General features: G+C 46.0%; 1 protein-coding gene across 6 annotated transcripts in view; it reads right to left on the bottom strand.

The window, feature by feature from the left end:
• Nucleotides 1–15,046, bottom strand: part of SSBP2 (single stranded DNA binding protein 2) — a 919,192-nt gene that overhangs the window by 47,928 nt on the left and 856,218 nt on the right. For all 6 annotated transcript variants that reach the window (XM_069224652.1, XM_069224643.1, XM_069224660.1 and 3 more), the window contains one exon: nt 258–328. In XM_069224652.1, the coding sequence (XP_069080753.1) occupies nt 258–328 (71 nt within the window). The remainder of the gene's footprint in view (nt 1–257; nt 329–15,046) is intronic.

Below are 15,046 nucleotides of genomic sequence, written 5' to 3' on the forward strand. Positions count from 1 at the left end.
ACTATCATAATAGCGAACACTGTGCAGTATCATAACTCTCAGACAGCTGGTGTTCACTGATTTAAGAGCTATTCTTTTGAAATACAATCACAATTAAAGTAAATATGTCAGCAGAACAGAAGGAATACGTTAATTTTGCATAGAGATGTAACCGAAGTTAAAATTTCAATGCCGTTTCTAACAGAGTTACCCAAGACTGGCCCATCCATCTAATATGGCATTTCTTACTGAAACAAGCTGAATATGCACAGCCTTACATTAGGTCTGTTGGGTCCCGGAGGCACTGCATTCATTAATGTGTACATGTTGTCGCCCGAGTTTGTTGAATCTGAAACAAAAGAACACTACATTAAACCAAGTAATGAGTCCACTGTCATCTCTGTGCATTTACAAGAACACATTTCTCCAAGACCGGTCTTTATGATGCACTCTGCAATCACACAACTTCACATGAACATCTGGTATCCTCTAGCCTTTGTGATGGTGCGGGAAGCCTGGGGCAATAGAGGTGGCAGAGTAGAAGAACCACAGTAACCAATAGCAGGCGACATGAAAAAGCCAGATTACCACATGCCAGGCTATATACAAAAGCCAGAGTGACTGACAGCAGGCAATCCCACCCCTTCCAGCTTATACAGTGGCTATAGAACTGCACCAAAAGACTTGTATTTGTAGCATTTCAAAAGCACATTAGACCAGCAGGTATATCAAAGCGCTGTAGAGAAGAGGGAAAAAAACAGCCAGGTGACGTCACCACAGACCAGGGACAAACAACCTCTGAAATGGCCCCCAATGGCTCCTAAGAAGTAAACAACCTGGTTTTCAATTGTTTGTTTGTTTGTTTAATAGATGTCCACTCAGGCTGTGGATGTGTTCTGGAATGGAGTTCCTCAGCCTTGCTACAGCTCCGGAAAAGCCTGATGCACCCCACCTGGCTTCTTGTATCGAGGAACAACCACTTTTGAGTTGTCCTGCTGATCGCAATAGCCTCCTAGACACATACCACTGCACTGCTGTCTTAAGGTAACCTGAATCCACAGAATAAAGCGCTTTATGCATCAGGCAGAGAGCTTTAAAGGCCACACATTTTTTTATTGGCAGCCAGAGATGGAGCAGCCCTTCTGAGATTGAATTGTGTTTGGGTAAACCCAGGACTCAGCGTGCAACCACATTCTGGATGACTTGAAGTTTGCTTAGCGAGAGTTGGTTGATATTTAAATACAGGGCATTGCAGTAGTCCAGATGAGATGAAATGAGAGCTCAGGCGACCGGTACGCTGAGCTCTTTTGGAAGCAAAGGCAGAATTTTCTTCAAAATTCTAATCATCCCAAAACACAAGCTGTTTGTTCTATTAACCTGGGAGTCAAAAGTCAAGCTGTTATCAAACATAATGCCCAGGTTTTTGGCCGCTGCTAATGGGACGGGTAGAGCACCACAATTGTCAGGCCACCACTGTTCTGTCCAAATGGCTTTATCCACTCCAAACACCACAATCTCCGTCTTTCCCACGTTCATTTTCAGTCAGTTAACTCTCATCCACCTGCTAAATGACTGCATGCACTCCCTAAATGTGTGCGCTGCCTCCTCTCAGTCATCCGTGATGGAAATGATGATCTGGGTACCATAGGACGACACCTGGAATCCAAAAGCTCTTACTAGTTTGACTAGGGGGGCAACATACAAGTTAAATGAATAAAGTTGGGCTAAGTGATGACCCTTGAAAGGACTGTGCAGGGAAGCAGAAAAGGGACTGCTCTAAAGCCCCCAAAACTCACTGTAATCGATCTATCATACAGGAAAGGCTCCATTAGCTTCAGCGCCGCGTCCCTCAACCCTGCCTACTGTGGCCTTTGAGCCATTAAAGCTGGAGAGATGGGGTAAAAGGCTGCTCATATATCAAGCAGAATCAGGATAGCAGCACCTCCCTGATCCGCTTGCCTAATGATACAATCCACAGTGGCTAAGAGTAGATTCATTGCTATGATTCTTCCTGAACCTATTCTGCGGGGGGTCCATGAGATAATGGACCCAGAGATAGGTAACTATATCCTGATTTACATGCTTCTCCAAGATCTTTGCCGGAGCCGGAAGCAGTGAGATATGGCGTAGATTTTTCAAGTCACTGGGATCCCCATCCATTTTCTTTTTCAGCTGGATAACCGCTGCCTCTTTCCAGCACTGTGGGTCTAGAGACGTAAAGATCGTCTCTAGGGTCTCCGCTATTAGGTCCAGCACCAACTGTAGTCCTAGGAGGGCATGGGTCATCAGGAGAACCTGATGTCATTTTCATAAGAAGGGTATTAATCTTTGACGCAGGAAGTGGAGAGAACCTGGCCAGGCTCACTGAGGTAAATTGTTCTGTGGCTGCCCTGCCTTTGTTCTGACTTAGCTGGGGCTCAGAATCACCTGGTTCCTCTATAAGGGCCTGGATCTCAGCATACATCTTCAAGATCTTTTCTCTAAAGTACTGGGCTACTTTGTCACAAAAGACTTGTGAATTCTCAGAGTGATGGTTGCAAAGGTATCTGCATTGACAACCTGGTCCAAGAAAGAAATTACCATTTGCTAAACACTCTCCACCGTTTCTGCCTAGAGCACAGACCGCGTTACTAAAGGACAAGAAACACTGCACTGAAATCATCACCCACGATCATTCAAAGCGAGCAAACACTATGCGCTAAACAAACCAACACCGGTCAAAGATGACGGAGTACTACCAAAAATGAGGTATGCAATTGCAAAATCTGCCTGCAAACTGAGGTACCGTGTGATCAGGGGCGTAGTTTCAGGGGGGTTCTGTGGGTGCTACAACCCCCTAATGAATTAATTTGCTGATAAAGTTGGGTACAGATGCTTTCAGTGGGTCATCGTGAAATATCTGGCGCACTTCACCAGGAATTTTACATACATACAGACAAAAACAGCGCACACACTCTCGCCCCCTCAGTTTTTAAAGTCGTCAAAAATATTGGTACTTTTACAAAATATTGTATTTTCCCTCACTTAGTACCCCTACCACTCCACATTCCTCTCGCTTTTCACTGCCCTTTAGGCCCCTCCCATGCAGCCTGTATGTCGTTTTGTATTTAAACATTATATGCCAGTCTGATCGTCGGAAAATCTGAGCTTTTTTTCCTCCCCCCCAGCCCCAAACCCCACCATCTTACTGACCAAGCCACTCTCCTGTGTGTGATTACTGCCGCCGACCTGGCGTGTTCATCTAGAACTTCAATAACCCTGTTCCCTCTATGTAAGTAAACAGCACTCGGCTGCGTGGAATATCTCGCCATGTAACAGACCACCAACTACATCCTCCGCCCACAGCTTCACTTCTGAGGTCCGTGTTATTTACCATCAACGCATTTTTGGAATACATTGACATTCCTTATCAAATACTGCCACCGTGTGTCTATTACAACCAAAAAAATAACTATACTCAAGAGTCCACTAACACGGATACAATATTCACAGGTTTTTTAAATACTTTTATCACTTACAATTATTTCAAATACAAACACCTTTAGCTGTGTAGTTGTGACACGGATACGTTAACACAAGTGTCTTTAAAGTCACCAATAAAATAAAACTCACTCAGATTCCCTAAGGAGCAGATACCATGGGTGCCGCAACTAGGATGAACTTTGTCACCTCCAAGTTCCAATCACTTCCCCCCCTCAAAATTTAAATGCACGTGTCTGGTGGTGTAAAAACGTCACAATGAACATCATTATTGGAAATGTGTTCAGCTCGTATAACCCTCTTCTATTTTATGTACTAAACCATTCCAGTTTTCTATTCTAAATTTCTTAAGCACCCACTATGACTCCAAAAAGCCCTGGTAGCCTGGACAACTAACTGACAATTCAAATGTATCAATCAAAGCTACCACCCGTTTCTGCTGGTAGCACTGCGTGCACAACACCGCATTTAAAAACTTCCAGTACTATCTGAGTGTAATGGAATAGATATTTTTGTTAATGTTTTTGGAAGCAAATGGCACTTCTGGACTGGCGTGGACTACCTGTGCGTGCAGTGAAACCTAGATTGAATATGTAGTCGCAGTGGAATACTAAAAGCACCGGGGGCCACTCATCTAAGAATTCAATTTGTTTTAGTATACACTAAAGCATGTTAAGAGTTCAACTGGCCATAGTCTATTTACATTTCCACAATACAGGGTACTCTCGCAGAACAGGGTATTATATTAGTATATATTCATGATAAATATAACAGCAAATGTTTTCTATTATATTTATCTGAATAAATATTAAACTAGTATTAATACTCTTTCAACTAACATGCGAAGCTGAAATCTCCCTTACACCCACCCTCTTGTTTTCCGGACCACTCTCCCTACCGTTGTCTGTGCTGTTTTTATTAGTTGTCTATGTTGCTTTCTCCCCAAACAAACTCCTGGTCGTTGTCCGTGTAGCTTGTTCCAGTGTTGCTTGTTCCAACCCTCCTCACCGTTGTCCGTGTAGCTTGTTCCTGCGTTGCTTGTTCCTACCCTCCTGACCGTTGTCCGTGTTGCTTGCTTCTGATTTGCTTGCCTTAACCCTCTCGAATGTTGTCCGTGTTGCTTACATAAGTTGCCCATGTTGCTTGTTCCCCATCCTCTTGACCTTTGTCCGTGTTGCTTGTTCCTACCCTCGCGACCGTTGCCTGTGTAGCTTGTTCCTGCGTTGCTTGTTCCTACCCTCCTGACCGTTGTCCGTGTTGCTTGCTTCCGATTTGCTTGCCTTAACCCTCTCGAATGTTGTCCGTGTTGCTTACATAAGTTGCCCATGTTGCTTGTTCCCCATCCTCTTGACCTTTGTCCGTGTTGCTTGTTCCTACCCTCGCGACCGTTGCCTGTGTAGCTTGTTCCTGCGTTGCTTGTTCCTACCCTCCTGACCGTTGTCCGTGTTGCTTGCTTCCGATTTGCTTGTCTTTAACCCTCTCGAATGTTGTCCGTGTTGCTTACATTAGTTGCCCATGTTGCTTGTTCCCCATCCTCCTGACCGTTGTCCGTGTTGCTTGTTCCTACGTTGCTTGTTCCTACCCTCGCGACCGTTGCCTGTGTAGCTTGTTCCAGTGTTGTTTGTTCCTACCCTCCTGACCGTTGTCCGTGTTGCTTGTTCCTGTGTTGCTTGTAGTCCTAGATCCAGATTGGGTCAGGTCCCACGGTAGGATGTGGCTGGGGGGGTGAAGCACTGGTTAGCAACTGAGCTAAATGTAAGAGCGAATGGGAAGAAATTTAAGGGTGTACAGGGTGGAAAAAAATACAAATAATGAAAAAGTAATTTCCATAACCATTTATGGAAGATTTCACCTTAGGTCCCAGATAGCTTTCATAAGGTGGTTAGGCATGGAATTTTCCGTTTTTCTATTAAATTGTGTAAAAGTTCTATTATAAAATGCCAATGGGTTAAATTGCTGCAAGCCCCAAGCAATCGAGTACTGTATTTTAGGCTATAGTTCTACAAAAACACACTTTATTAAAACAAAAACTCAACAGAACAAGCTTTTATCAAAATGTCCGGGGAAAGCTTTTTTGCTTCTTTGAATGTAGCACATAGAGGAGTGGCTTCGTGTTTGTCTAGTGCACTAGATATTGTGAAAGTCAAGGGATTTAGGGCTATGGGTGACATGTTAAATCATTTCTTTGGTCCCTACGTTTGGAAATATTTACGCTTTGGTTGCCGATGCTCCAAAGCACTTATATGAGCTTTGTATTTCACTAATGCCACAGAAAGGAAAATTAATAAGTGGTAGGGATCTTATTTGTATCCAGTCAAGCAAAGTTGCTTCCTTCAGTATAAATAGGAAACAGAATAAATCTAAGGCCTAATAGTGCTCAATCAGCTGGCGGCTCACCTAGCATCGATCAACCCTTAGAGATGAGCCACTTCACTGAGATTTAAGAAAGCTGCCAAAATATACTTTATCCTGACCTCAGCCCTGATTGAAACCAGACTAGGACTCTTCTACCCGAATCAGACAGACAGACATGCCATCACTGAATTTGATATTATGACTGGAAGGGCAAAGCAAGAGTTCAAGTGGTGGCAAATGAAAGGTCTACTAGAAGATCAAAAGTGAGTGGAAGAAGAAAAGCTATTCATCAGCAAGGTTTTTGGAAAAACTGGAAAAGCTAACCCTCCCGTGCTATGTTCGACACCACTCTCAAAGGCAGAATTATTTTCCATTCAATATATGGAGCAATTAAAAGAAAATATAAAATCAAGCTAATTGAGGCTGCAACTGAGCAAGAATTGAGCCTCATCACTTTAGGCTTCCAAGAAAAGAAGAGAAAACGAGAACAAGAAAATCTACAATTGGATACCATTATTAAGCAAAAGAATGCCCTAATGAATCAACTTATCTTCAGTGGGTGGGGCTGGCCACCAGACAACATGGCCGCTTAAGCATCTTCCTCCTGTTCTTACTGCAACTACCTGCCACAAAATCCTCACAATGAGGAAGCACGTAGTAGTAGATTTGTCTGCCTGACAGAGGACTCAACTACAGCTGCAGTCTAGGAACAGATCTCTGAATCCTGATCGGTGTGCTGCCTGTTCAAATGGACGAGTGACCACTCCCAGGCCTTCTGGGTCTGACCACTCAGATGCTGCAGGCCTGGTCACGGGAGTGGGGGTGCTCTTGGAGCCTGAGATTTGGGTGTGACTGGAGTGGCAGTGGGCATTTTCTCTATTTCAGCCACTGCAGCCTAGCCAGGTCGGGTAAGGGCCATGACTGCTTGGCGCTAAAGAGTGGGGGTGTTGTGTTGAGAACTGCAGATTTTCCAACAATCACGCTGGGATTTAATGTTAAAATAAACATTATGCCAAGCAGGACACATGATATGGGCTTAAGGGGCAGTGAAAAAGGAGTGGAATGCAGATTGGATGGGGTACTAAGTGAGAGGAAACAATATTTTGTAAAATAACTACCATTTTGACGGCTTTCAAAATAGAGAGAGAGCGAGAGAGAGAGAGAGCGAGAGAGAGAGAGAGCGAGAGAGAGAGAGAGAGTGTGTGTGTGTGTGTGTTTTGGTCTGGGTGTAGGTACACATTTTTAGTGAAATCTCAGACACAATATATCCGACTGACAGCACCTGTACCCAACTATTTAACCGAAACTACATTTATTGCAAGGGGGGGAGGTCTAACATCCCAAACACATCTCTCCCCCACCCCCAACCCCCCCCCCTTGAAGCCACGTCCCTAGGGCTGTAGGCTGCACTCTTTACCACTGTGGCCAGTGGTACTGATTTTTCAGCACCAAGGAGGGGGCCTCTCGGTTTGAGGCACCTATTGAGAGGAGACCCTGGGCGGATTATCAACCCAGGCTATGAAGACCCTCTTAAGAGAAGAATGTGAGCACACCTGCTGAACCACCTACCTAATTACGGTCTACCTTATTCAAGCACAGCAACAGGTAGAAATGTTAATTTGTTTGGGGCCCTCGTGAATTTGCCCTAAAATGGAGCTCGTTCAGGTGCTTCTCTTCATATAGCTCATATGCAGGAAGTGTAGCTATCCTTATTAGGAAGTCTGTCCACTCTATCTTAGCATACGTACAAACCGATCCTGAGGGCAGATTCTTAGTGGATTCAGGATATATGAGTGAGCAAAAAATACAATACATATGCGCATAACAGTCACCCCAGTTCTTTGCGAAGCTTGACATTTTGCTGCAAAATTGCGAGAGCTCAAATATAACACGTGGGGGACGGGAGGGGGGGGGGCACGCCAGCTTTGCTCTTAATAGATTTCCTGAGCCTGCCATCTGCTGGTTACCTTAAGCACGGCAAACTACTAGCAGAGATATTGGCTACATATGGCCTGTCGGACATTTGGAGGGGATGACAAAAAGTATTTCTTTTATCTGGCCATTATAGTCAATCAAGATTGGACTACTGATTTCTTGTTGCTGATGCCACGCATTGGCTATTGAAATTAAATATGTACTACAAAAGCTCTCGGACCACTCCTGGATCCTAATCATGATGCTGGAATCTGACTTTCTGGTATCTGCCATTTTAAATGTGTTGGAGGTTTCCATCAATTACTTAATTAAGAAAAGACAGCTGTCTCCCCTCACTCGGACCACGGGAAAATTGGATGCGGTGTTCCCCCTGTGATGATGCCATGGCTCAGTAAAGTACTTGTGGGTCACATACTAATTTTGGCCCAATCATGGAAAGGTAAACGGCTTCAAGCTAAGTGGTGGCTAAAGCTACCTCTGTTGTTGGTTGCCTAGCCCCACCCCGCCCCACCCCCTGGGTGTGATGCATCAACCTATGATAGCTTGAATTCTCAACTTTAGGGACAGAGGCTGTATCAAAGACGTGTACTGTAAAGACTCCAAAATTCTAATCTTCCCAGACTACATCAGGCTAAGAGGAGGTCCTATGCAGCACTCTGGCAGAAATGCAGAACCCTCAATCTGTCCTGTATGATCCTCTTTCCCATGTGGTTGAAAGTGATCAATGAGGAGAAAGGAAAATGTTACTTAACCAGTCAGCACCTGTTTGTGGCATGTAGTGCTGTAAATTCAAATGCTTTGCATATTTCCGCCATCTAGTGTTGGGCCCGGAAGGTTGCAAGTTTTTGTTCGAAAAGTCTTTAGAGTCAAGAGGTATACTGATGACTCCTCTGGCTGGTAATGCGCATCAACTCCATCATCAGACTGTTTTCCCGCAGGCGGTTTATGAATGGAGTTTTGTGTAAGGTAAAATAAATGAAATGTCCATGCATGTTAACGTGTAGAAGAAACTAAAACAGCCCCAAGTGTCCAGGGAGGGGTGGGCACATGTGAATCTACAACAGTACATGCCACTACATGCCACAGACAGATACTTACTGGGTAAGCTTCATTTTTTGTTTGATGGCATGTGTGGCTGTAGATACACATGCTCTGTATAGACTGTAAAGCAGTGCCTCCCAAAAAGCGGTGACTAACCTGTGGGTGTTGTATTTTGAAAGAGTACGTAGCACTGCCTGACCTACATTAGGTTGCTGGTGTGCGAAAACATCCTCACAGTAATGTTTAGTGAAAGTGTGTGATGTAGCCCATGTTGCTGCTTTACATATTGACCTGTCGATTTCCAAGACAGAAACAGTAAAGGACACAAGAGAAGTGGCTCAAATGGTGGTCTAGTTTATTCCTCTGGCTGTTGTGTCGGATGAGTCTAAAGCACAGCAAATGAAATTGTTGGAAACTAATTGCCCCTCACTAACAATTTCCTGGCCTCTTTTCCTGTGCTCCTCTGGGAGGTGCTCAGAAAGTTCCTCCATTTCGTCCCAGTGGGCACAGTCGTATCTGGCAAGTAGACCTTGAGTATTGGCGATATGCCAGTGATTGGCTGCTTGAGCAGCAACACGCTTGCCAAAAGCATCAATGAGTTTGCTTTCCTGAGAATCATGAACAGCATGTGAGTTAGCTCTTTTCCTGGCATTAGATACGACTAAAGAGCCATCAAGAATGTGACCTTTAATAAAACTGGGTCGGATGGAGAGGCCTTATATTTTTTCAACACCCACGGAGTTTGCTCTAGTGGGGTCGTGAAAGATATCGCTCACATGCCTCAACATACCCTTTAGCATGGGTAGGTATTGTGCAGTTTTATGTGAGGTGGTGAGTGTCTCAAAAAGGAAGTCATCTTCAATATGCTCTTTGTGAAGAGACACCTGATGTTATGGGGCTGCTTTCCCAATGAGTTATTGAAAAGAAGTTGTATAACCCGGTGAGGAAGGTCTAGCTGGATAGACCTCTGTGTCAGTATCTATATATGAGTCCACATCATATTGAGACCAAGGGTTTTTGTCTGAATGCACAGGGAGACTATGTGGCTGTATGCGCAGTTGTGACCTCTTGGCATGGAGCTGCTGCTTCATCCTATGAAGTATGGGCTCAGGGGATGTTCTCGACTCCAAGGCTGCAGGGAGAGTCAGTTTCCTCGGTGCCCGAGGCACCCCTAACTTTTGGTGCTGAAACGCTCGGTGCCAGGGCAGGGGGGCTTTTCGGTGCCAAAACAGTTGGTGTGGAGTGAGACATGGAAGCTTTCCATGCAGAGAAAGGTGGCGTTCGGCTTGGTACCGAGGTAGAAGGCTTATGCTTAGGTTTCGGTGCCAAGCTCAACAGCGAGGCATCTGACTGAGTCTTTCGATGCCTGCCATGGCCAGAGAGTAGTGGTGGCTCAATAGCTTCCGCGCTTGTGGGCTTTTTGGTCGGAAAAGGTGGGAGGTTTACTCAGGGTTGGTTGATCTGGAGGAATTTCCTGCATCTCAAGAGTTATGTCTGCTTTGGCGTCTGAATCTTGGATAGAAAAAGCCTCCTCTTCAGCAGCTGAAGACTCATGGAATTCCTGCTCCTGTTTGGTGTCGGACATGGTGTCCTGCAGACTGAGAATGTCAGGTGTTTCCTCGACTTCTTGCCTCTACATTTCTCGGCAGCAGGCTCTCTCCAAAACGGCAGTCTTTTTCGACTGGAAAGACTGACAGGCTGCACAGTCTTCATATCCATGCACTGGAGAGAAGCTGAGGTTCCCATCCTGGTATAGATCGGTGCTTGCAAATCTCAAGTGACACTTCAGACAGAAACAGAAGGGCATCTAGTCCTTTAGGAGTTCATTCACCGAGGTGTGGAATGGAGAAAATGGTGGCCCGAAGGGTGCTGCCTTGAGGGCCTCATTCGAATCTGGACGATTCGAACAGAATTTTCTTCGGTCCCGCATTACAAAGGAATGGAGTAACACGTTTAATGACAATACAGACAAATTGGAGGTTTCCCAAACGGAAAGGGCCTAATAAGACCCTGAACCTGAGGTTGGTGAAAAAACAACCGGACCTGACGGCAGAAGAAAACAACCTGATGATGGAGTCAATGCCCATGCGCATTACAAGCAAGAGGAGTCAATATACCTCACGACTCAAAAGACTTATCAAACCAAAACAACTTGCAACCTTCCAGACCCAACACTAGATGGCGGAATTATGCAGCCACAAATTCCATCAAACATACCCTTTTTTTAAACCTGAAGTGGTGTGGGATTGGCTCAAGGGAGAGAAACAACTCAGCCGTCCCGACAGATTGCCGCAAACTACTGACTGGGTACCCTTAACAGCACAAGCGTCCACAAACCATAAGAACCTGGGGGTCCAGACTCGCTTTTGTTAGGTCCGCAGCCCTGGTAAAGCTGTCCCGTCCTCCCCGGGCTGGATGCCTCTGAGGTGCAGTCGAGGGCCCTGGACCATTCACTAGGATCCACTGTGGTGGCCCACGTAGCCACCTCTCCTGAGGAGCTGGCAAATGAAACACCCCCCACACACCTCACCTTGGAAGATGATGTTACAAGAGCTGTCCTCAAGTCCTGTGATCTGAATGGGATCCTTTGGAAACGGTTGGAGGGAGAGAATGATTGTTCACTTATGTTCCTTCTTAACCAGGTTCTGGCTCACTGAGATCCTACATTAAGGAGGGGTCCACCACTCCAAGTTTGTATCAGTTATGTTAGGTGGTTTTGTTCTCTTTTTCAGGGTGGCAGAAGAATGGGGTAGAGGTTGTCTGGTTGGGGGGGAGGGTGGGGAGATTCTCTGTTCCTTTTGCAAATATGTTTCTTTATGATTCATAGTTCTTTGATTTGTTGTACCACTGGGTACAAATATACTGAGCATACACCATGACGTGGTACTCTGATACAGCACACTCCTACTGAACTCCTAAGGCCCTTGCAGCAACATTCACTTATCCTCTAAATGCTTGCCCGATTCCCCTTCATTCACTAATGTTCGGATTCTCTTGTGGAACGTCAATGGTCTGCTAGACCGCATTAAGCGACCCACGGTTTTGCAATACGCCCATCGTTTCCTCCCTGTGATAATGATGCTCCAAGAAACACACTTGTTGGGGGAACCAATGTTGCTTTTTACTCGGGCCTACGATAGGGTGTATCACCCCGGCTAGGTTTGTGGCTCCAGAGGAGTGGCGATCCTTCTTCACAGCTCTTTCTCCATCAGTCTTCTGCACACTTCCTGATCCCCAGGGCTGATAACTTCTCATTGAGGGTGGTGTGGAGAGCTGCACACTGAACCTGCTATGCCTTTATGCTTCCCCTCTGCATCCAACTCGCTCTCTTGACCATTCTTATGAATCCAATACTGGCAATACCTGAGGGCACCACTATGGTGGGAGGAGACTTTAAATCAGTCTTTGACTCTCAGACGGGCTCTACAGATGGTCCCTCTAAGCACCGCTGTGTGCGTGCCTTCCAGCTATCTAACTGGGTGACAGCCCGTGGCCTCTGTAATACCTCAATCGTCCCCCCCTCTCATGTGCGTATAGATCACATCTTCATGCCTGCACTTTTCTCAAAGACAAATTCTCCCCTGTGGGATTTCTGATCCCTGCCCTCCTGCATCTGGGCACAAAGACTGCCACCCTGCTTCCAGTGTGATGGATCAATGTGTGGAACCTCCAGGACGAGTCATAAACCCAGGATCTGGCTAAGGAGCTCGAAGCATATTTTCATACTAAAAAAAGCACAGTACAGTTGGCGGGTATTCTATGGATGGCATGTAAAGAAAGCATCAGAGGGTACACCAAAGGCCTTCTCAGGAAAAAAAGAGGAGCTCAAACTCCAGCACCTGACCCGTTAGAAAGCCAGCACCCTTGGATTGGAAGCACAACTTCCCTGCTGACCCTCCAGGGGAGGCCACACAACAGCTCAAGCTTGTTCGGGCTGAGATCCGTCTCCGCTCTCTTGACGTGGTGAGCCTCCACGGCAAGAGTTAATGAATGAGGTAACGAAAATGGTAAGCTGCTGTACTGGCTGACTACCGGGTCTACAACTGGACGAGTGATTCCGTAGAAACTGGATGACGCCAGGGTCCCCCAACAATCCACCTTGACCATCACCCAGACATTTGCAAGTTATTGCCACCGACTCTCCACAGCAGTCCCGCGACCCCAGGCCGAACTAGACTCTCCCCTCTTAGAGGAGATTCTACTATTTGGGATTTCATGTGTTCAGCGACATGCACTGGATCAACTGATCAACCCTGAGAAAATTAGCAATGCTTTCTCAGCTCTGTCGACGGGGAGGACACCCGTCCCTGATGGGTATCCTATTGAATTCTATAGTAAATATAGACAAGTTCGCTCTCCTCACTTGCATGCTCTCTATAACAAGGCTGCTGAGACTGGTAATTTTCCACGGGAGCTAGACATGGCAACCAGCATTGTGATTTTGAAATCGACCCCAAACCCCGCCCACTGCCTGTGGGGCATACAGGCCCATCTCTCATTAACGGTGAAACTAAGATCTCTGCCACCATCTTGGCTACAAGCCTGAAAAAGGTCCTCAAAACCTTTATCCATCCAGACCAATATGGCTTTTGTGCCCACTAGGGGCATGAGACACTGTCTCCATAGGATCCATGCCACACTAGCCTGTCGACACCCTCTGCCACCCTCGCTGGCTCTGATTTTAACAGAATTTGAAAGGGCATTTGATACCGTGAACTGGGACTACTTGTCCCAAGTCCTGTGGAGGATGGGTATGGTTTATGTGGGTGATCAATGGGTGGTCTCTGAAACATTCCAGTGAGGCAGTTGAGGTTTGGGTATCTTGGTATCCATGTTGCGCTTCACTCTGAGCTGCCTAGAGCCTCAACTTTAATACCCTGATCCGCAGAGTGAAGGTGGACCTGAAGAGGTGGTAGTCTCTCCCGCTTAATGTGATGGGAAGGATTTGCTTTATAAAATGATGATTCCAACAAGATTCCTTTATCGCTTTCAAACTTTCCCGCAGACAATACCCCAATAGTGGAGCAGTGAAATGGACTGCTTAGCAACATCCTTTCTGTGGCACAATTCTAGACCGCAACTGAGCCTTTCAAACTGTCAGCATGCCCTCTACGACAGCAGGTTGGGCATGACTAATTTGCACCTCTACTACTTAGAATCCCAGGTCACAGTTATAAACGACTAGCTCACAGGAGGGTGGAATAACCCCAGTTACATGGTAGAATTGACCTTTTGGGTCGATAAAGTAATGCACACGCTATACAGTACCCCATTCACAGAACCATACCAGACGTGACCAAACTATCTTTCTTACCTGGCGAGCCATGCTGCGACATTGAGTGGGATTCCAAACTTGCTTAGCAAACACTATTTGTGGAGGGATAGATGGTTATGTGAGATGGTAGACCTCAAGGGCTTCACTCAGTGGAATGTTATCAGTATTTACCTGTCTGGACCTCGACTACGCTTGTTTCGGGAACTCCAATCCTCTTACGCCCTATCGCAAACACAATTTCACAAATATCTTCAGTTGTGGCACACACTACAATCATTAGTACAGGCACAAGATTCCCAGAGTTCAGCTCTCTAGAGGCCAAAATCCTTATGGGGGCTTTGCTGAAGGGTGGTGTTTCCCAGATCTGCCGTACGTTAACTGCCAACATGCCCTCAACATTAGAGCACCAGCAGACCCGAAGGGAGTAGTAGGTGGGACAACTGGAGGGCGAGTGGTGTGATGCCATCATGACTCCCCGTACTATTACAATTTCCTCCAAGCCCAGCTTACTCCAGTTGTACTATCTATATGGTCTCACCTCACTTTTATTTACCCACACGAGGAACGCTTCCTTTAGAGCTCTGCTTGATTTTTCTGTTCCTCAGCCCCTGCGGACTTCTACCCTATGGTCTGGACCTGTCTGGCCATTATATGCTACTGGACTGGCATTGTTGAGGAGCTGTTGGCTCACCAAAATCACTCTTGCGTGTGGGCACAGGGGCCGACTGGACACTGCTTGGAGCGTCCACCATGGTACACAGTAGCAAAGAGAGAATGCAGCTAGATGGAAATCCCCTGAACTTCCTACACTGTCTCAATGGTAACGTAGAGTGGACTGGTGCACTCAGCAGGAAAAACAAGTCTATGAGGCCAGGGGATGCTCATGCAAACATACTTGGATTTGGGGTAAATGGTGGAGTCAGTCAGGGTGAAGGATGTTTCCACAGATGTCTTAATTTTGGATTTATTGCTATTACTGTA

This window comes from Pleurodeles waltl, chromosome 1_1 (genome assembly GCF_031143425.1).
Source record: "Pleurodeles waltl isolate 20211129_DDA chromosome 1_1, aPleWal1.hap1.20221129, whole genome shotgun sequence".
Classification (NCBI taxonomy): Eukaryota; Metazoa; Chordata; class Amphibia; order Caudata; family Salamandridae; genus Pleurodeles; species Pleurodeles waltl.